The sequence below is a fragment of the Notolepis coatsorum genome (genome assembly GCF_963971535.1).
Source record: "Notolepis coatsorum genome assembly, chromosome: 1".
Classification (NCBI taxonomy): domain Eukaryota; kingdom Metazoa; phylum Chordata; class Actinopteri; order Aulopiformes; family Paralepididae; genus Notolepis; species Notolepis coatsorum.
Genome location: NC_140165.1, coordinates 133,573,818 through 133,596,032, shown reverse-complemented (window position 1 = coordinate 133,596,032; position 22,215 = coordinate 133,573,818). Strand labels below are relative to the sequence as shown.

At 43.0% G+C, this 22,215-nt stretch overlaps 1 protein-coding gene across 4 annotated transcripts in view; it reads left to right on the top strand.

The window, feature by feature from the left end:
* Positions 1-22,215, top strand: part of rhobtb4 (Rho related BTB domain containing 4) — a 163,934-nt gene that overhangs the window by 125,711 nt on the left and 16,008 nt on the right. For all 4 annotated transcript variants that reach the window (XR_014620613.1, XM_084331268.1, XM_084331269.1 and 1 more), the window contains one exon: positions 692-810. Coding sequence is in view for 3 of the 4 variants with exons in the window: in XM_084331268.1 (XP_084187394.1) it covers positions 692-810 (119 nt within the window). In the remaining variant the exon portion in view is untranslated. The remainder of the gene's footprint in view (positions 1-691; positions 811-22,215) is intronic.

Below are 22,215 nucleotides of genomic sequence, written 5' to 3'. Positions count from 1 at the left end.
GTTCTATGAGTTATGGTGCGCTCAGCACCTGGACGCCGCTGCGGCCCTTGATTTTTTCATTGTGGTGAAATTTGTTGGGAAGGAGATGAGTGTGTGGCCCCACCCCTGCTTATGTAGGTAAGCGGATGGGGGTGTGGCCAGATGAATGCTGGCATGTAAAGGTACATGGTGGCATTTTTTATTCAGTGTATATACGCTGAAGCGAGATATATGCAGACAGGTGCTGAGCGCACCATAACTCACAGAACTGGATTATATACATAACCCTTCGTTAACCCTTTCACTACCACACTACAGAAGGTTAACCTTTCACTACCACACTACAGAAGGTTAACCTTTCACAACCATACTACAGAAGTTTAACCCTTTCACTACTACACTACAGAAGGTTAACCTTTCACAACCATACTACAGAAGGTTAACCCTTTCACTACCACACTACAGAAGGTTAACCTTTCACTCCCACACTACAGAAGGTTAACCCTTTCACTACCACACTACAGAAGGTTAACCTTTCACTACCACACTACAGACGGTTTCCTTGTCTCTGTGTGCGTCTGTGTGTCCTTTGGTCTGTCTGTCTGTCTGTCTGTCTGTCTGTCTGTCTGTCTGTCTGTCTGTCTCCCCCCTCTATAGCTTGGGCTCTGTGGCACACCTCGAGATGAATGCTCTTTTCCCACCCTGGTTTTAGATGTGGTGTTTCGACTGGACGATGGCTACTTGCCGGCCCACAAGCCCCTGCTTATCTCCAGCTGTGATTGGATGGCGGCCATGTTCCGTGGCTCCTTCATGGAAAGCTACATTGAGGAGGTGAGTTCAAGACAGAGGAGGTCAAATGCACTGGACATGGTGAACACTTTGATGCTGATTAGGTGTCTGTGTGTGTGTCCTTCAGTCCTACCCTTAACTCAGGCCCTGCTAAAACATTGTATGACATGATTAAGGCTGAGACTATATGCCATTTGGAAGAATCGATAAATCGGGACCAAATTATTGATAAATATAGATATTTCTATTAGTGTAGGCGCCGTAATGGAGGTCTCTTTATTATGATTCAGTATTCTATTTGTGTTGTATTATTAGTTGTACTGTCACTTTAGGTGGTGGGCGTGCTCACGGGGGTGTGGCGCTAATGGGAGTGTTTTATGGAATTTCATTCACCTTTTCACGGCTGACAGGTCTCGGTGTTTGACAGTTCACGGAGAGAGGGGGTGAGAGCTAGGAGAGCATATTTTCTTTTGACCGCAATAACGCAATACCGCAAAGTGCAAATGGTATTTTGTTTGTCTCATGATGAAGCGAAAGAATAAATGCCTTAAAAGTATTTCCTGGACGTGGAACGGAGTTATTTCACGTTGCGCGTCAATTGTTTGAACTCCTCCGCTCAGCCCCTCGGCACTACCTGTCTATGACAGTCTACTGCCGCAACAATTAGTATTACATTTATAAAAAAAAGAAATTAAACAAATGTATGTTTATTTTGCAGCAATTCTTTGTTGTTGCCGCCATCTTTAGTGTTACAGATTTACCCATTCAAAACTACCACAGTGATCCTTCTCATTTTATAGTCGGTGGTCTCTGGATGTGATGGAGGAGTGCACTGCATATTGAATGCACAGTGCAGTTGCAATTCAACTGAATTTACATGAAATGGGGATGTTTTAACTAAAACATGCCACAATATACTAATTAATATTATTTTTTTTACATATGCAAATATATCGATATGTGAGGCCACTTATCGATATCACGCAGTTATCGATAATTATCAATAAGTGGTCTCAGCCTTAGACATGATTGTATGATGTTGAATATTGGATATGATTAAGTCCAGAATTCCATACTGTCTACTGTAACAGTGGAGAAAGTGAAACCTATGATCACAATCGTCACTCTTATACAGTATATTCTCTTATATTATTTTGAATGGAGGTAGTTGCTTCTTTTGAAGGGAGGTAGTTGCTTCTTTTGAATGGGGGTAGTTGTTTCTTTTGAATGGGGGTAGTTGCTTCTTTTGAATGGGGGTAGTTGCATTGGGCTCTGGCACTTTTTACCGCATGGCGTTGCCCAAAAAACGGAGCGGTGTTCTGCAAGAAAGTTGAACTCAAGACAACTTTTGCTGTAATGCAACCCCTCCCCACACTGCAGTGGTCAATCAGTCACAGCGAGGTGCCACATTCTCTCATTAGATCTTAGATCTGAGAGTGATGAGAAACCTGCCGCTGTGCTGCATCCTCTCACCAGGCTCCAAGACAATCCAGTAGGGTTTGCCTTAAAAAAAAACCATGTCCCTTTCCAAAATGGGAAGATCACAGTATAGTCAGACGTGTCTTTACTATGTTCTACTGAAGAAATGGTCGCAAACTGCACATTGTGTCAAACAGTGAGTATAATGAGTTTCATAGGCCAGTTGCCCTTGTAACTGGGCAGCCTGGATAGCATAAGGCCTGTGGTTGTTACAACTCAATAGTCAAAGGCCTAAATAGAATAACATTTGTGGTGTGTGTGTGTGTGTGTGTGTGTGTGCGTGTGTGTGTGTGTGTGTGTGTGTGTGTGTGTGTGTGTGTGTGTGTGTGCGCGCGCGGCGTGTGTGTGCGGTGGAGACTGGCAGGGCCGCCTCAGGGGGTGTGCGAGCAGTGCGGTCGCACAGGGCCTCGCGGGAAGGGGGGCCTCGCAAAAAAAAATATATATATATATATATTTTTTATTAATTTTTTTTATTTTTTTTATTTGTTATTTTTTATTTTTTTTGCGAGGCCCCCCTTCCCGCGAGGCCCTTTTTCATCACAGACCTAAAATCTAGTTTTGCTTATATGCTTATATATTTCACATTAGACACGTTTGTAGAATGTGTCTGACTTCCTGCCTCTGCGGCTCTGCAGACTGCAGTTTTCCGGTTTCTGTGGATTTGCTGCTCTACAGATTTTAGGATAGTGTTTCCGGCCCGTCCGCCGTCCGCCGTAATACCAAATAGAAGAAGAAGACACACGAGGTAGATAATTCAGCGCTATTCAGAGGAGCGAGGCGAGTGGATGTCTTTTCAAAAGAAGGAGAAGAGAACTTGTGAGCAGATAAATCTGTTAGGCAGCAATACGCCGAAAGGTGTCCAGTCTGCTGGAAAGTACTCGAAGAAGAAGAAGAAGAAATTACACCGTGGGCCAAGAAAGTCTCCTTCCAACTTTACCATTGGCGCCGCGTTGATACTGCATTATGGTGAGTCAACCTATGATTATATTCCCGCCGTGGACCTGACCTATCTCTCTTTCTCTCTCTCTGGAGCCAAACTGGTCGACTAGCTAATATAGTAGTACTACTAGTAGCTAACGGTGTGTGCCTGGTGAGAGCACCTGGCTGTATGTAGCCGCATAGCTTGCAGAACGCAGAAGCAAGCTATGCGGCTACATACAGCCAGGTGCCTGATTGAGCTAACTGTTAGCCAGTTAGCTGTTTAGCGTCAGCTGGGAACGTTCGTTTGATGCTATCAGTTAGCCTTGAGAATAGCAGGCCCTGGCACTCTGACTACGACATCATCTTTGACAGAAGATGTAGTCGGGCCTGCACCATGACAAGGCTCTGGCCATAGCTTATTTGTCCCGACAGCGAGAGGCCTTTCGTCAACGTGGAGACCTGTGTTGCGGCCTTTCGCCCTGCGTTCCTTTTGTGCAGGTAAGATTAATGAAAATGTCATGACATTACCCCACTCTTCCTTCCTTCCCCTCCCGAATGTTTTGTTAATAACAATGTTTTTTTCCAGGCAAAACATGCTACTTCACAACATTTGGAGATACGACATGTGCTGTGTGTGAATGGTCGTTTGTGTAGCTTGGGTAGCGTTGGGCCGTTGGCCAAAGCTGTGTGTGGCCTGGTGTCACAGTACCTGGCTAGCCTATTTAGCTGATGTCGGCCATTGGCTCCTTGCTGCTTTGGTTTCTCTGGTATAGACCCTCTTCTTGTTGGATTTAAGTGTTGATCTTTGTCTTTTTGGATCTCTCATACATGCTCTAGTCTCTCTCTAACACACACACACATGACAAACACACATGTTCTCTCTCTCTCTCTCTCTCTTTCTAACACACACAGTCTGCCTATGGCGGCCTTTCTCGATGGCTAGGCTGTGCTCAAGGATCTTCAGTCACAGTGCTCAGGTATTCTGCCACTGTGTACTCTCTGTTTAGGGCCAAATAGCATTTCAATTTCTTTCCAATGTGTCTCTCTCTCTCTCTCTCTTGGATTTAAGTGTTGATCTTTGTCCTTTTGAATCTCTCATACATGCTCTAGTCTCTCTCTAACACACACACACATGACAAACACACATGTTCTCTCTCTCTCTCTCTCTCTTTCTAACACACACAGTCTGCCTATGGCGGCCTTTCTCGATGGCTAGGCTGTGCTCAAGGATCTTCAGTCACAGTGCTCAGGTATTCTGCCACTGTGTACTCTCTGTTTAGGGCCAAATAGCATTTCAATTTCTTTCCAATGTGTCTCTCTCTCTCTCTCTCTGTACACTGTATATTGACTGTAGAACGGGAGCTCTCTCTCGCTCTCTCTTTTGCTATATGTTGACTGTATCATGCCCCGCCTCGGGCAGCGCTATTATTTAAGAATATGTTGACTGTATAAAAAAAAAAAAAAAAGAAAAAAAAAAATATATATATATATATATATATATATATATATATATATATTTTTTTTTTAACCTTTTGGGGGGGGGGGGGGGGGGGGGGGGCTCGCGTTAAATCTCGCACAGGGCCTCGCATTTCTCCCAGGCGGCCCTGGAGACTGGAATAAGGTTTGTCAGCTGTGCAACCTGTGACTGTTGACAGCACAACAGCTAGCAAACCCTGCTAAAGGCTCACATATCACTCACAACATAATGAGCACATATAGAAAGCACACACACACACACACACACACACACACACACACACACACACACACACACAAAGATGGAGAGAGCTCAGTTTCCCACAGACAGCTCAAACAACAGGAAGACCAGACTTCCTGTTGTAGGAGAGTGTGTGCAGTAATGTCCTGTCCATAGCTAGTATACAGATCGGCATCTTGTTGTTGAAGTAATTGAGAGGAAGGAAGTGGACTGGGGTAGGTAATAGATGCTGTGATCTGTAGTATATTTCACTGGGACATCAATGAAGAATGTTTTTATAACCTCTTTATATCTGGTGCTTACCAGAGATATACTTATCCTTATTTTCTGTTTTATTTTCTCTTGAATAACTCATTCAGCATGGAAAAAAGCATTAAAAATTACTAACCGACTAACAAAGTTTTCGTTTACTAAGAGACGAATACAGTCATTAACGGATCAACAAATACTGCTAAAAATTGTGAATCCAATTAAATCAGCGCCAGTAAGAAGTTGTACAGGACAGTTCTCTTCTGTGCTGCTCACAGTAGGAAGAGGTTGTAGCTGATTTATCTACAGTACATCCCCTATTTGGCTCCAGAAGTACAGTACCTCTCTATCCAGATCAGCCTTCCCCACGTGGCGTGTCCAGTGACTCACCCGCTCCTGAGGCTCAGGTTCTGGTCCTCTCCCATCCAGGGCCAGGGCCTGTGGACCTGGGTCTCTGGTTGTCCGCTGGCCAAGGCTCCCTGGGTCACACTGGAGAACTGGATCCCTGGGGTACAGTTACTGTCAGGCGTACTGGGTTTCGGTTACATTAGGTTTAGGGTGTTAGAACGAGGGAAGAGACTCAGAGGAACCAGGATGCTAGCTGAGTAGCTGGTTAAATGGAGGGACTTCTAGATATTTAGGTGTTGAGATAATGTATGAGGGAGGTAGATTGGAAGGGGTTGGTGGAAGGATGGCTAGGCCATAATTCAGTATTATCGTTATCATATTGTGATGAGATTATGATATTGTGATATAATGGTATATAATTATTATTATCTTAATGTATAATAACTGAGATGAGATCTGAAATATTTGAGGAAATATAATTTCTTCTGAACCTTTATTCAGAACCTTTTCAAGGCTGGTTACTATGAACACACAAATCCTGTTATGGTTTGTAACCGACCCCAATCGCACAACACAAGACAGGTATGAGAGTAAGCCAAGAACTGGGCATTTATTGAATAACAAAGAAAAACGGCACTGTCCCTTTAAGGGAGAACACAAATACTGGATAACAAGAAGGGGAAAAGTACAGTGCCTTTTAAGAGGCGAGCTGGCTAAGGGGAAGGCTAAGGGAAGGCTAACGGAACAGGGCCGGGGCAAGGGACAAGGAAGGAAAAGGGAGGACTAGGAGGACAGGACAGGGAGGACTAGGAGGACTAGAGAGGGGAGACAGGGACAGAGGCCCGCGGAGGCGGGCTGGGGACAGGGAGGACTAGGAGGACTAGAGTGGGGAAACAGGGACAGAGGCCCGCGGAGGCGGGCTGGGGAGAGGGAGGACTGGAAGGACTAGACAAGGAGGACTAGGAGGACTAGATAAAAACAGGGTAAGGCCTTGGAACAGGGCGAGGGCTGGAGCTGCATACTGGGACAGAGAAAACAGGGTAAGGCCTTGGAACACAAGCATTAATGAATGTTGCTGCTCTGAAGCTTCTCCCGGGATGGTTAGTCTGAGGAAGCAGACGGTGGACGTCAGAACCGCTCTGCAGATCTCTCTCGGCAGATCTCCGAGGGTGGTAAACGGGACCGAGAGGGAGAGATGGAGCGGGTTAGCTCAGAGTTCAGTTGGGAACAGAGCAGGTGACAGGAGAGGTGACTTGTCCCAAAAACAGAGTAATCCAAGTGACAGAATCTTCGGTGTATATACACACTGTGAGTGAAGTCCCAAAATACAAATCCAAGTGAATAATATCTTCGGTGAGTATACACACAGGGAGCGATGTTAAGGCCAAAGATTATCCCAATGAACTATCCAAAAAGCTGACGCTGGGTGAGTGACAGTCTGACAAAAAGCAGGATATCTTCAGTGTCATTAAACACACGAAAAACGAATAGGATCAAAGACAGTCATAAAAACTCACCCAGGCGCTGTGCGTAAAGAGAGTTGGATCAAAACGGGGCGAGCGCGTCGCCACGGGGAAACGGGTTGTCCAAGCAGAGGTCTGAGTGGTGCGCGACTGCTTGGAGTACGCGCCGGTACGAAGGGCGCATCTGGCGCGGAGGTCTGAGTGGTGCGCGACTGCTTGGAGTACGCGCCGGTACGGAGGACGCATCTGGAGTGCGTCTGCGCGGAAGAGCGTGCCAGGCTCGGAGGTCTGGATGGTGCGCGTCTGCTTTGAGTACGCGCCGGTACGGAGAGCGCATCTGCTGCGCGGAGGTCTGGAGTGGAGAGCGCGTCTGCGCGGAAGAGCGCGCCGGCTCGGAGAGACGCATCCTCCCGTAGAGTATTAGGAAGCGATGCGCGTCTGGAGTGAAGAGCGCGTCTGCTGCGCGGAGGTCTGGATGCGCGTCTGGGCGTCTGCTGCGCGGAGGTCTGGATGCGCGTCAGGACGTCTGCTGCGCGGAGGTCTGAAGTGGAACGCTGGGATACCTCCCGTGGAAGTCTAGAGAGCGCAGTCCAGTGTCTCCCTCAGGCAACGGCGACAGGAGGCGAAGGCTGGAGCGCATCTCACGCCGGAGATGAAAACAGCATAAACAGACAGAGGACCTCCCGAAGGAGTCTTGGTGATAGAGAATATGATACGGAATGATACGGCATGATAAGGGCATGACCCGACAAGGGACAGAGGGGAAGAGCGAGGTACTTAAAGCCCACAGGGGAACTAATTAGAATAAACATCAGGTGCGTGAAGGTAATTGATACTTGAAACTAAAAGTGTGTGTTCGGCACCAGACCAATCAAACACATAATGACAGGTAGTCCAAGGGTGTGGCTGCTGAAGAGAAAACAAGAGTAACGAACGCGAGGGTGGGGGCTAGTGAGGTGAGGAGAATGCAATTGATTATCAGTAGGCTTAAAGGAACAGAGCGAGTAGGTGAGCAACAGGCTTAAAGGAACAGAGCGAGTAGGTGAGCAGCGGACAAAACCTCACAAATCCATTGTTTATAAAGTCTCATATTATGAAATTTAATGATTTGATTTATTATGAAACTATGCAAATAATGTACAGAGCTAAAGCAAAGTTACTCCCAGACGGGGTGCAAAGGTTTTTTTCAATACATGAAAGAAAATATGATTTGAGAGATATTTGTAAATTTACTGTTCAAAAAGCTAAGAAAGGGATTAAAAGGAGGTGTATTTCTATTATTGGGGTTAACTTGTGGAACAATGCTGATATACAGTTAAGAATGAGTAATTCGCTTTTGGTTTTTAAGAAAATAGTTTGTAAAGCTATTTTTGAAAACTACAAAGGTGAATAATACAGTTTTTTGCTATTTCTTTTTAGAATACTGTTTTGGAGTCTTAATTTTGTTAAGAATATAGGACAGGCATATATAAGCATTATGCTTCAGTCTGTACCTTTTCAGTCACTGTAAAATCAAATATTGTTAAATGATTGTGTATAAATTGTATTGTGTGAGATGATGACTGAATAAACTACTACTACTACTACTACTACTACTACTACTACTACTACTACTACTACTACTACTACTACTACTACTACTACTACTACTATTTGATCGTTATCAAGTTTGTCTTTTACCACACGCAGTGCAGTGCGATTAACGTCAATGTGATTATTCAACATGCGATTTTGCACACGTGAGCTGATATCGCGATGTATCAGTATAGAAAGTAATTCCTTGTGTTCATCGATGATATTAGTCATGTCTTCACACCCAGCCCTAGTCAGAGAGGAGGATGACAAACATATTTTCTTTGGTTTAAGATGTGGTTAGTTTGTAATCTTTTCCACATTGTATTGGTGGGTATAGGGACTACGCCTATTGGGAGTATTGTGGGGGGTTTGGCAAAAAAAAAGACAACATCATCAGTAGAGGTGGTGTGCAGTGTACTGCTGGTGGCCTGCCAGTGTCTATGGTTACTGTGAATGGTTGATGTTGGTGTCTATGGTGGCATTGTTTATGACATGAAGCTGGCACAGCACAGCGGGCAGGTGCACTTGAAACAAAGCCTCAAAGACCGACCGGACAATGAGGCCACGACGACGCTGTCAGCATTTATCTTTATGTGCGAGAGTGTGAGTGTTGTGCATACACAGTAGCGCATTTGTGCCTGTGTTTTTTTATGACGCTGAACAGCTGTGAGTTCGGTCACACTCCTCACCCTCAGGCCCCGTTGTGAAGCTGTCTTTATTCTACTGTGGACCAACGTCTTCCCTGAAGTGGCACAGATAATGGCTCTTGATTGCGGCCAGTGCCGGTGTTACCGGCGCACAGTTTGCACAGCGCGTCGTCTCGTCTGCCTCTGTCTGGTCGACACCGTCTTGGATGAATGCCTGGCTACTTTGAGTCTGAATAGAACTGAGCAGATAATGCTTCGTGAAGCACTTAACACCCAGCGCTTCGATAGAAACTGAGTTTTTAGTGCTCTCGCACGGCCTTGAAAGAGCAGGCCGGCCTCGGGGTCTTGTTCTATTCATGGCCTCGTAAAGGAAATCAATATTGGAGTAACTGTGGTGCAGGTTTGAAGGTTTGAAGGAGGAGGTTTGAAAAAGGAATTGAACGTCGAGTAGCGGAGAGGAGGAGGAAGTGGGGGGGGGGGGGCGCGATGGAAAAAGCCGTTTCTGAGAAATGGAATAACGAATTCCCCGCATTCCGGCGAATGCGGCGATTTGAGTTGTAACTGAGGGGTACAATTCCCTGACTGTATTACTAGATATGATACTTACTACCACTACCTTTGTACTTTATATTCGGCCACCCAGTACTCGGCATAAATATATTATGATAAACACTCTCACGTAGATGAAACGGATCCAACACAAATGTACGAAGTCGAAGTATGTATTTATTCCTACACAGCAATGGTGTGTAGAGCAAGCACTTAATCACTTAATTACATTTATGAATTGAAATAGTATGCACTTTTATGGCAAAGAGTATTCGTCGGTATATCAATAGAGAATGTCCAATCTCTGATGGCGCAGGCGGTAAATATACAACCTGGAATATTTAAGGAATAATAGCAATGATACTTTAATGATTATAGAACTGGATACACTAGGGGGGAATTCCGGTCGCTTGTAAGACAACTGGAGAAGGGGGGGGGGGGGGTAGAGTCTGGCTGTATCCGTCTGGCCGAGGGTATCCTGGGAGAACCCACGGTTGTGCGGCTCGGTGCCTCAGCGATCCTCGATCCACAGATGAAAGCAGTTGGACTCTCTGTGGGCCGGCTTCCTCCGGTCCACGATGGAGAGACGTGAAGCGACCTCGTCGTGTAGAGCGTCTCCTCACCTGTCGTCCTCTCCGGGGGGGGGTTTCCAACACACGGCAGTGTTGGTCTTTATCCATAGAATAATCACTGTATACAAAGCATAATCCGTGCCTGGGAAGGCAGGCTGTCGTCGGTAGAATAATCCGGTATGCAGGTCCACTCGCTCGTCGGCTCTGGGGCTCCTCGGGTGCAGCCTCACATGGGGTCGGCCACCCTGGATAAGCAGCCAGTTCTCTGCCCGAAACGATGGGGTACTGACTACGATAGTATTCTCACCGCACGAAGCACTACATATGAATAGACTATTATTAGCTTAATAGACTACGTCCAACTCGACGATATAGTGCCAAATATGACTATTCAAATATTAATATACACGATGTCTCAATACCGATGGTAGGCCGAACTTGGCCTTACTCCCACACGTGGCGTCGCGGGGAGGCTTTACGTCTGTCACTCTATTGGAGGGTAAGAAACTGGACTAAAAAGGAAGTCCTACTTTAGTAGCGCAGTATATATACGCACTATGAACAAATAGTACCGTTAGTGGTGCGGTAGCCAGATTCCTACGCGGAACTAGGACTTGTTCGTACATGTTGAGCGGTACGTTTGAACTGGGTCTGGGGGGTATGGCAGCCTGGCACCAAGGTCTCGACCAATAGTAGAATGGAGACTATTATGGGATGTTCAGTAGGCTAGAATGGATATTCAATGCATATTGTACAAGGAATATACAAGGGATATCAGGGAATATTAGAGAATATACAAATACAATTAAATATATATATATAAATAAATATATATATTCGGTTTAATCTGGCCCTTCACAACATGAGTCATTTGAGTTATTGTCCAATCACTGTGCCGAATTATAACCTGTAAAGTTAAAGTCACAATATTTATGTCAGTAGTGATTTGCAGTAATGTTGACCACAATGAGATGGATGGAGAGAATTATGCAAGGACATACCTGTACACTTGGATCAATTTCAGGAAAAAACTGAACCCATGACTGTGGTGTGAGGACTTTATTTGGGTATTTAATTTATTTCAGTATTTTGATCATATCAACTGCACGGTGTTCTAGACCAGCTCACACGTTCTGTATTATTGCCACACTCCTCACACCTTCATCTCGCTGTACTATTTTTAGACTCACACTTCACACGTCTTCACGATGTTGTGTGATAGCACGGATATTCTGGTTCCATGGTGAGCTACCGAAACTCTTTCTGTAATCTTATAGGATTATAGGAAATCCAGCAGGATTACTAACACTAAACAACAGGGGAATAGTGTGTTTATAATTGTATTATAATTGTATAATTGTATTGGCGTGGCTGCGGGTCCTGGGGCGCGTGGCCTGTCATTCCTCTGGAGTTTGGGGGTGGGTGCGTGGTGTTCGCTGGTTTTCCTTGTGGTGGCAGGGGCGCCGGGGCCGGGGTAGATGGAGCGGCCCGCGGGGTTGGCATTCCCATTGCCGTGCATGGCGGTGTGAGTGGCGCGCGGGCTGTTTGTGTTTTCCTTCGGTCATGGCGTGCTTTATCTGGGGTGTGTCTTGGATGGGGATGTGGTAGGGATTGATGTGTGAGGTGTTCGGGGGACTGGCTGTTCTGGGGGGGTTCACATGCCTTCAAGCGACACTGTAATATTGTACTTATTTTATGCCTATTCTTATGTCTGCACGTTTACATTGCACTACTTTATTGTCTTTTATACCTATTCTTATGTCTGAAATGTGTGCAATTTTTAAATTTTGTGTGCTGATTTTATGCCTATGTTAATTTTTTATACTAATTGCTGTGGTGCACTCTGGACTGAGAGTACTATGTAGATAGTTATTCATATTTTTTATTGTTATATTGTAGAAATGTGTGCATTGAAATGTCTGTAAAGTCTCGACTACATTGAAAATGAGGGTGACCTTAATTGTAATTTCGAGAATAAATAAAGGTTGATGATGATGATGATGATGATGATGATTAACTGTATTTTGTGACTGTAAAAGGTTTGTTTACATTGGTAATGTTTGTAAACACAGTAGTAAAACAGACATATATTCCAATTTACAGTGGGTATTCAAATATAATATCTACAGATCAAGCTCTTCACAATGTGTGTGAATATACCTCACATTGATATGGTAAAAGGAAAATCACAGATTGGGCCTGTGGGTGTTTCATAATGTGCTATGCGCATAAATAACATGGGTGGTATAAAGCTTGAAAAATATGGCATATTAAAAAAAAAAAAAACATGTCATATTATGTCATATAAAACATATGGAATACAGGTCATATAAAAATATATATATGGAATACAGGTCATATAAAACATATACAGGAAAGTGGCAATCATGTAAAATATCTGTATGAAAATAGATTAGATTAAATGAAATGTATTGTCATTGCAACATATTGTCATTGAGGCCGTCAGCATTTATCTTTATGTGCGAGAGTGTGAGTGTGTGAGTGTTGTGCATACACCGTAGCGCATTTGTGCCTGTGTTTTTTATGACGCTGAACAGCTGTGAGTTCGGTCACACTCCTCACCCTCAGGCTCCGTTGTGAAGCTGTCTTTATTCTACTGTGGACAACGTCTTCCCTGAAGTGGCACAGATAATGGCTCTTGATTGCGGCCAGTGTTAACACTGCTCTGTTAAAGCGATGCACTGCTCTGTTGTACGTATATTAGAACTTTGTAAAGAAACTCAAAGTGTTAAGAGTGATGCTCTGTTGTATATTAGAACTTTTTAAGAGCGATGCACTGCTCTGTTGTTATATATTTTTTATTGAAAAATGTTATTACACTTTTTACTGTCCGTTCTATTTTATAATTTTTAGCCTATTTTTAAACTGAATCAAACCGCACTTTTTTACTCTATCTATTCTATTTTATAATTTTTATTACTGAAAAACTGATTTACCTTACCTTGCTACCTTTCTTTTTTTTGTGAACAAATTTTTTTTGATTTTTTTTTGACATGACATACAACCATTTACAGTAGAAATCCACTATAAATCACAGGGCTATTACCGACATAATACTAACAATCATGACAGCCCGGTTTTTAAAATTAAAATAGATGTAGATTAAAGATTAAAGATATACACAGATTAATTACAATACAATACAACACATAAATGCTCTTGCTCGTTCTTCCCTCCCCCACCGGACCCCCCTTGAATACATCCATTATTTCGCTTAATACCAAGGATTAAAAGTTCATATAATGCTTTATCCTCTCCACCACTTCTAACCAGATTGCTATGCTGGCTTCATTAACACCTAGAATTTGTGCGGTAGATATCTCTAGGTTGCTACCTTTCTATCTTTTTTATGCTCGCTTATGCCTGTGTTTTTTGCTGTTGTGAAGCACTTTGAACTGCAATTTCTGTATGAAAAGTTCTATACAAATAAAGTTATTATTATTATTATTATTATTATTATTATTATTATTATTATTATTATTATTGCACAGAGTACAAGTACTAAAACAACAGTAGCTGATATTTTGCCACATTATTTTCTAAAAACCTGAGATGTTTCTTTCGCCAAGCCTTCCCTAATCCACCAATACTAGTCCAGATTTAGCTGAATCCTTTCTACTGATTGATCATTTGGTCCATTAAACTTTGTTTTCTATTACAGTATTTGTACATGCAGGTATTTGTAATGCACCTAAGAAAGTAAGCATGTCTTTGTCCAAACACCATGGGTAATGTGTCTCATTTTAAATGACAGGTATTATCTTTGGTCAAGCAGTCAAAAGACATGTGTCCTGAGGTTTGACCTTCATGAGATGAAGGGGTTTCATAATTGCTGATGGTTGGCTGTGGGAGTGTTACCGCGGTACACCACTAGACTGTGTTCTAGCCTAATAAGTGTGTGTGTGCCTAGTGGTGGTGTGTTCACTATGCGAGTCACCAATGCATGGTTCTATGAAGTTTAAATACTTTATTTATTTATTCATTTTAAATGTGTCTCAGTGGCCTTTTTAGTGGCAGAGAAAAACCTGCTTGTTGAGTTCGAGGGCCTAGCTGTCATGTTCCTCTCTCACTCACAAGAGAAACAGACTCAACAGAATGAATGGGCGGAGAAGAGGAGGGGCTTGGCAAAAGGAGAAGGAGAGGAACGTGTGAAAAGGTCTGCTGTAGATAAATAATTTTCCTTCTTGGTTGAACTTGACATGCCCATAGTTTTGACTATCGAGGTGTGTGATCAAACATTATTGTTTCACATGGCACCTCAGACTAATTTATAACAACACCAAATGCACTGCCTGATGAATGGATGCATGCAGAGTACTTCAATATATTTTCAATGATAAATCAAATCTATGACAATCCAGCCAGGGGGAATAATGAACTGGAGAACAGTTACAGTATGCGCACCTACTTTGGAAGGAAATATATTTTTCAAGAGGGAACTGGAGGCCTATTGATCTCAATGCTGTAGTGAAGCATTGATTTGGCGTTTGCACTGAAAATGCATCTGAAACCTTCCTTTATTGATTTTACTACTACCAGAAACAAATTACAATTACTGAGATGGCGATTCGCACAAGACTAATATTATCAGATGACCTCTGTGTTATGGTTGGTAATTTGTGCTGGAATTTACAAATTACGTGCATGGCAGATTAAAATGGTAATTATGTGTTGTATTTGCCATTATGGGTATTACCAATAGGAAACAATCATTAGGCATTGGACTGTGCTTTGTAACACCCATTGGCCATTGACATGCATTGCAGGCAAAACAATTTTAAATCACAAAAAAGGGACAAGAACCAGTGATACATTTTCAGTTCACTTCATATTATGTTATGTTTTTATTTTTTTTTATTTTTTTTTATGTATACGTATATATAAGATATATATTTTTTTTTTAATTGAAATTAATTCTGACAGCCCTAATACATTCTGACACCTCTGGCATGGTGCTGTGTCTTTATCTTTGTAAACTGAGGGACTGAAAGAGGCCAGTTGATTCTCAAAACTGCCCCATGATCCCAGGCCTGTCCCCACCTCCCTGACCTTGTCTAGTGTTCATAAATTGTCCACTGTGTCACTGTGACTTTGTCCACCCATGAATGCTCCCTATCCCCTGCTGGGGCTTTGAGCTAGAGAGACCACCCTGTGGCTCTCTATGGAGTCTCAGGCAAGCTGACATTCTCCTAATTGGCTGTGTGTGAGTGGAGGGTAAAGGTCACCCGGGAGGTCACTGATGATGTAATTTACCCTGTTCCTGGGTTTAAACTAAGGCCTTATGTGCCACAAGGTAACAGGTAATTTTTTTTTATCAAATCTTTTTTATTTTCAAACATGAAACAAAACAACTCACAACATAATAATAATAATAATAATAATAATAATAATAATAATAATAATAATAATAATAATAATAATAATAATAATAATAATAATAATTATAATAATTATAATATTATTATTATAATAATAATAATAATAATAATAATAATAATAATAATAATAATAATAATAATAATAATAATAATAATAATAATAATAATAATAATAATAATAATAATAATAATACATAAAAAGACACAAAAAGACATCCAAAAACATCAACACAGGTAACTGGGTTTAAACAACCTTGCTGTCTGTATTGCTGTTGGGCCTGTCCTATGGTAATTAGGTCTATATAAAAGTAAATTCAGAGCTTTGTTGAAAATAAGCTTTTTCTCTAAGCCACTGTACCTTACAGTGTAAAGAGTGTAAGAGTATCAGTAGTCTTTCTGATAGTTAAGTGACACCTAGAGGCTGTTTATGATTGTCGCATGGGATTTCAGACTGGGTGCTTGTATCGTTGTTGTTTTTGAGCACATCTATTGTATAATGTTATTAGAAATGGGGAGAAGAGTGTTGCTAGACTAGGATACAGTTGATGTGGCCATACAGTATGATTAAGCCATATACAGTATGATTAAGTCATATTACAGTATGATTAAGTCATACAGTTTGATGAGGTCATACAGTATGATTAAATTATATACAGTATGATTAAGTCATACAGTTTGATGAGGTCATACAGTATGATTAAGTCATATACAGTATGATTAAGTCATACAGTTTGATGAGGTCATACAGTATGATTAAGTCATACAGTTTGATAATGTCATACAGTTTGCTGCGGTCACACTGTTGTGATTTTTATTTTCCAGTCGTTTTCTCTCTCTCCTCTATTGTATTCCTTTTCAACAAGTTAATATAGGTCTTTGAGGTCCCCTAAACTTGTCTTTGAATTTTTTTGCTGAACCCCCCCCTCATATTATGTATTCTAGCAGCCTCTATACCCCTCTGTTTCAGTCCTGTTCTCAACACGCTGTTTCTGTGCCTGTAATGAGCAAGACACTGTTGAATGGCTTGTTTAAAAATGGAGCTATGTCACATTTTCTCAGCGTGTGACTAGCGTGTCCTAGTTCTATAAAAACAAAGCAAAAAACTGGAAAAGACTATTTTCACAATAGGACCTTTACTGTAAGTTCCACTTTGATAAGATAAGATAATTTATTCCTTTATTGATTCCCTTGGGGAAATTCGGGCGTCATAGCAGGGAGGTACAGGTATGGGCAGGGTGATAGTAGAAAGACATAAATATAGGCAATCAAATTAGATCTGAATATAAAATATGAGGAAAAAATAAACAGTGTAAACAATATAATTAACTCTGAATATAAAAATATGGGGTAAATAAACAAAGGTGCAGATGAGGGTCTGTATGCCCTCCTCGCCCTCGTGGAGGTGATGGTGTTGTATAAGTGTGTCTTTGTTTGCACTCTCCGAAGATGAAGACATGGAGCCAGCCATGGCTTGTAAGGATGGAGGAGTAGGAGGAGTGCTTGGAAAGTCAAATAAATCACGGCCTCTTTACTTTGTTAAGTGTGATGTCTTATGGACCGCACTAACCAAGGCAAGACAAATCACGTAAGATTAGTGTCCTGTCCTCCATCATGGCTCCTCGTTAATTAGTATTTCGATGATGGATTATTAACATTTTAATGATCCTATTATATGCCCATGCACTCACTATCCCATTACCGACCATGCAGTCCTTCTTGCACCTTCCTCTCTGCCGTTGCTCTGTATCCACGTACATCAAGGCTGGGAGGCCTCCCCTTGTGGCCAGCTTAGCGGGGCTATTCTGAGTGGCCTTTGAGATCTTTTAGCGTTGGCCACATTGCTCACGTCAGTGGTGGCAGACAGTGCTTTCATCTGAGTGAAGATCAAAGGGCCGTGGACTAGGGAGGGGTAATAACCTGCCCTTTACCTTCACGACACCTCGTCTTTTTCCCCACGCCCTAGTTTCCCATCACTTTGAACATTGACGCAGGGGGTAAGGTCTCACTGAGGTTAAGGTTAGGGGTACGGTAAGGGTTAATTATGACGAGGTCTGATGCAGTGGCGTTGCGCAATATGTCGGGCCCCCCCCGCAGGTCAGACCATGAGGCCTAAATCAATAATAAAGTGAGAACATTTAGCTTTTTTTTTTCGCCGCGTGGGAGCAAATTCGAGACACATATTCGGTTGTCCCACGGTCTCCTCTATGGCCGTGAATATTTTCACGCGGATCGGAATCATGGGCGCCCGTGGGCCACTTTTCCGTTTCTGCGAGTTTATTCCACGCTTTCGGCTTTCCTTTTCTAAGCATTTTCGGGGCTACATATGAATGAGTAAAAGTTGCGGGACGCCCAGATGTACCCACGGTAGAAAGCTCGTTGGAGCCCATAATAGGCTCACTTAATACAGCGTTTTTAAAATCACACAAAATGTTCAGGGTTGCGAGCCGACCTTTTCCCCTCGTTTTCGATGATGGAAGTGATTTAGGAAAAGCTTCGGCACGCCGAGAGGTACCTGTGGATTTAATCTCGCGAGGATCAGGGCAATATTCGGCCCGTGGGAGCACTCGCGAACCATGTACTAAAAAATCTAAGAGGATAGTCTACAGTGGGGGCGGGGCCCCCTAAGCTCCGGGGGCCCCCCCGCAGCCTCCGCTACGCCACTGGTCTGATGCCTCACTGACACCCCGCCACGCTACTTCCTATGTGACATCACTACCCTTATGTGACTACGCTCATAGCCGGCCAGGATGTATGGCTGGATATTTGTTTTGGTGACAAATGGTGAAAAAATTTACAACACGGAAGGAAGTTGTGTGAAGGCTGCATACACACGCCACCACACACACACACACACACACACACAGGGGTGCAGTCGTAATATGGGCGAAGGCCAAACGCCCGCGCACGCGCGCTCCACACCTACAGGGCTTGTATTTGGTTGTCGGTATCCTATTATTATGCAAAGTCTAGGTGATAAGTGCCGGCGGCCGAGGTATACGGCGCGACGAGTCATTTTTGTGTCGTCGCGCCGGCACTTATCACCTAGACTTTGCATAATAATAGGATGCGCGCACTTCGGCCTCAGTGACGAAGCCCAAACGTCGTTTGACCGCGTATGCCCAGCACTGCACCCCTGCACACACACACACACACACCCCGGCGGGAGGCCTTTCTGTGTGGAGTTTGCATGTTCTCCCCATGTTTGCGTGGGTTTCCTCCGGGTACTCCGGTTTCCTCCCACACCAAAAGACATGCATGCTAGATATATAATACTCCTGCCATTGCCCTTGTACTGATACAGGTACTGGCATTACAACTGGAGTTGGCCCTTGGGCGCAGCATTGTGTGGCTGCCCACTGCTCCTAGATAGTAATGTAAATAGTAAATATGATGGGTTAAAATGCAGAGAATGAATTTCCCCAAGGGGATTAATATAGGTTCAACTTAACTTAAAGGTCCCCTATTTTAAAAATTGCCTTTTCCAGTGTTTTGCATTGTTTTCAAGCAATGTGGGGTTGTACCAACACTGACTAAATGTGAAATCTGTACCAAGTCCCATTTCTGCAGTTCAGCTTAGACAAGAACACCCCCCACTGAAACGAGCCATTCTGAATTTACTCGGATCTGTGACGGGTAAGAATTCTGATCTGCCACCGCCCGCCCACAATCAACTGTGATTGGAAGAGTTAGCATAACGTTGAAAGTATGAGCAAAACCAAGCAGCGAGTGGAAATAATGCGGAAGCGGTTTCGACAGCAGAGTTGCCACCTTCAGCTGTTCCACTGTCAGCACTGTTAACAGAATTCGGCTATAGGGCGACAATAATGTGGGAGTATACCTTTGCTTTTATACTCGCCACAAGGTGGAGTACCTGGGTGGCTCCGCCTAGAGCGCCCTCTAGTGGGAACAGATATATATGCAACTAGACAGTCACTGGTGGAGACAATTATATATGCAGGTAAACAGTTACTAGTGTAAACAGCCATATGTACAGTTAGACAGTTACTAACAATCCTACACAGAGCCTCTGATCTCAACAAGCACTTCCTCAAAAGTGTTCGACTGTGTTCCTAATTGTTTCCTAATGATATCGTGCTCCACAAGCAATGAGCCAGGGCAGTGGCAGTTTTTGGACTCTTGCTTTACCGGCAGCACTTCTCTCAGAGCATGTGAGCGGCGCGGAGCGGCCGAGAAATCCGCTCTTCGCTCTGGACGCCTTTAGTTCCGCTCTCATGCGCTCGTGTTGATCCCCCCCCTCTACGCTGGCTCAGCGCTCACCTTCATTTGCGCATCAAGCGCTCCGCGCTCCACTCAGATATGCCCGCTCAGCAGAAAAAAACTACGGGGGAAATCCGTTTTTTTGGAGCATGATGTAAATTAGCTTGATTTGACCAAACTACAACAGTCTGCACCCCCTTAAAGGGGAACTATCTTATAAATGGCCTTTTTCAGTGTTTAGCATTGTTTCCTAGCTATGTGGACTTATATTAATATGATCTATGTCTCTAATTCTCATATTGGTACATTCTTCCAATTCTCCTCTCACAATATTCACCCTCACTGAACTGAGTCATCTGAAAATGTGATGATTTGTGATGTCAGAAAGACACCGCTGCATGTTAATGTGCCAGATGCCGCGCAGGCCACACAGTGGTTTAGGAGCCCAGGCTCAAACGGCTCGAGATCTTCAGGTAGAAAAATGCTGTTTTTGAGGACTTGATTAGAAATACAAAACAATGAATTAAAAAAAATATATAATTACAGAGGTGTTCCATAAACTCACAGGAATTGTGTAAAAGTGCGCAAATAGTGAAAGAAATAGTAAAATAGTTCCCCTTTAACACTTTCAGAGCCCAAGCTTAATCTTGATTTACCGCTTGAATGCCCACCATCCACTTCAATGTTAGCGTTAATAACGCCTAATCTGTTTTAAATTATGACTATAGAGCTGCCGCGGTATTGATGTTTTCCTTACCGCACAAATTTGCTAAATATTTCCTACCGCGCCGGTATTACCACACAAAAAAAATATAAAAAAAGTTTGAATGCATTTTTTTATTTTTATTTTTTTAGTAGTCTATTCTTTATAGCATATAAGTGTTATATAATTATACTTCTAGTTGTATTATCTGCGAGACATCGCCACCACGCAACAAGTCAAAATGCTTGCTATCTGCAAACAGCTCCATCCTCCACTGTCTGTGTGTCAAATCACATTCAGCATTGCCATCTTCCCAGTGTTGTTATGAAGCATGATAGCTAATTAGCCAATGTTCAGCTGCAAAAACGATTATGTTATAAGACATTGATATCAAGAGCTATCTGTAGCTACTGCTAGCCGGCTAGATGACGTTAAACAATGCATCGTGTATTCAAATAAAGTGAACTATTTAGTTTACTGGATCATTTCGTTGTGATCTAACGTGAGCTACCTATGCTAACGGAGGTCTCATGCTGCCGCAGCCCGCATCCCTATCATTCTTAAACTGAAATGCGCATTTGTTGATATCAGGAGCTATCAGTAGCTAGCCAGTTAGACAACGCCTCATCATGTATTAAACTAAAAATAGTTGACTGTGTAGTTTTGTTTAAACAGTAACGTTAGCTCGGTAGCTCACGAGCGATAGCTAGTTAGCCAACGCTAGCCAGCACTTGCGAAATGAATACCAAACTGATTATATCAGACGTTGATATCAGGAGCTATCAGTAGCTAGATAACACTAGACAACGCATCGCCTCATGTATTAAACAAAAGTGAATAGATGACTGGGCCATTTTGTTTAATGCTTGTTAAATGTTGAAAGAGCTCTGAGGACGGTGCCCATGCACTCGAGGGTTTGTTGACGATATGCCACGGGTCTGGGAGGGGGAGGAGGAGGAGGAGGAGGAGCGGCAAGACGGTCAGCAGAGTGTGGCTGTGAGAGAAAAAAAATCCTCCGTACAACTCTGATTATTCCAAGACTTGTAAAATAGATTCCTTACCTCAGATCAGATGTTCTCCAAAAAGATCATTCCAATTCCTGATCGCCATTCCAAAAATCGATCGCTTTTATTGATCCAACGCTACATACTGTACATTATGTATTCCACGCTGTTCTGAGGCTCCACAATGAATCCGATTGGCTCGGGTTACATGCCTGAGAAGTAAAATGTGGATTCCGGATTTTTCTTTTCTCAACCATTTTCATTGAGTCCATTCCAAAAGGGTGCATTACCATCTGGGAGACGATAGGGGGCGGTTTTTTCACATCTGAGAACTGGCCGCCCTCTTCATATATTTCACAGTGCCTTTCTTCATTCTGGAGCAGGGATTCTGGAGCAGGGATAGCAACAGTGGGATGTTGAATGCTACAGCAGGTCCCTGTATGCAAAAACGAAATGTGAAAGGATTAGATTTTCATAAAGAATCAGTCTATTTTGAGAATCACACATAAAGAATGCTGCATTGTTTTAGGTACAATGTCTTGCACATAGATAGAAGTACATTTGACTTGGTGAGCTTGGTGGATATCCTGCAGATAGCATTAC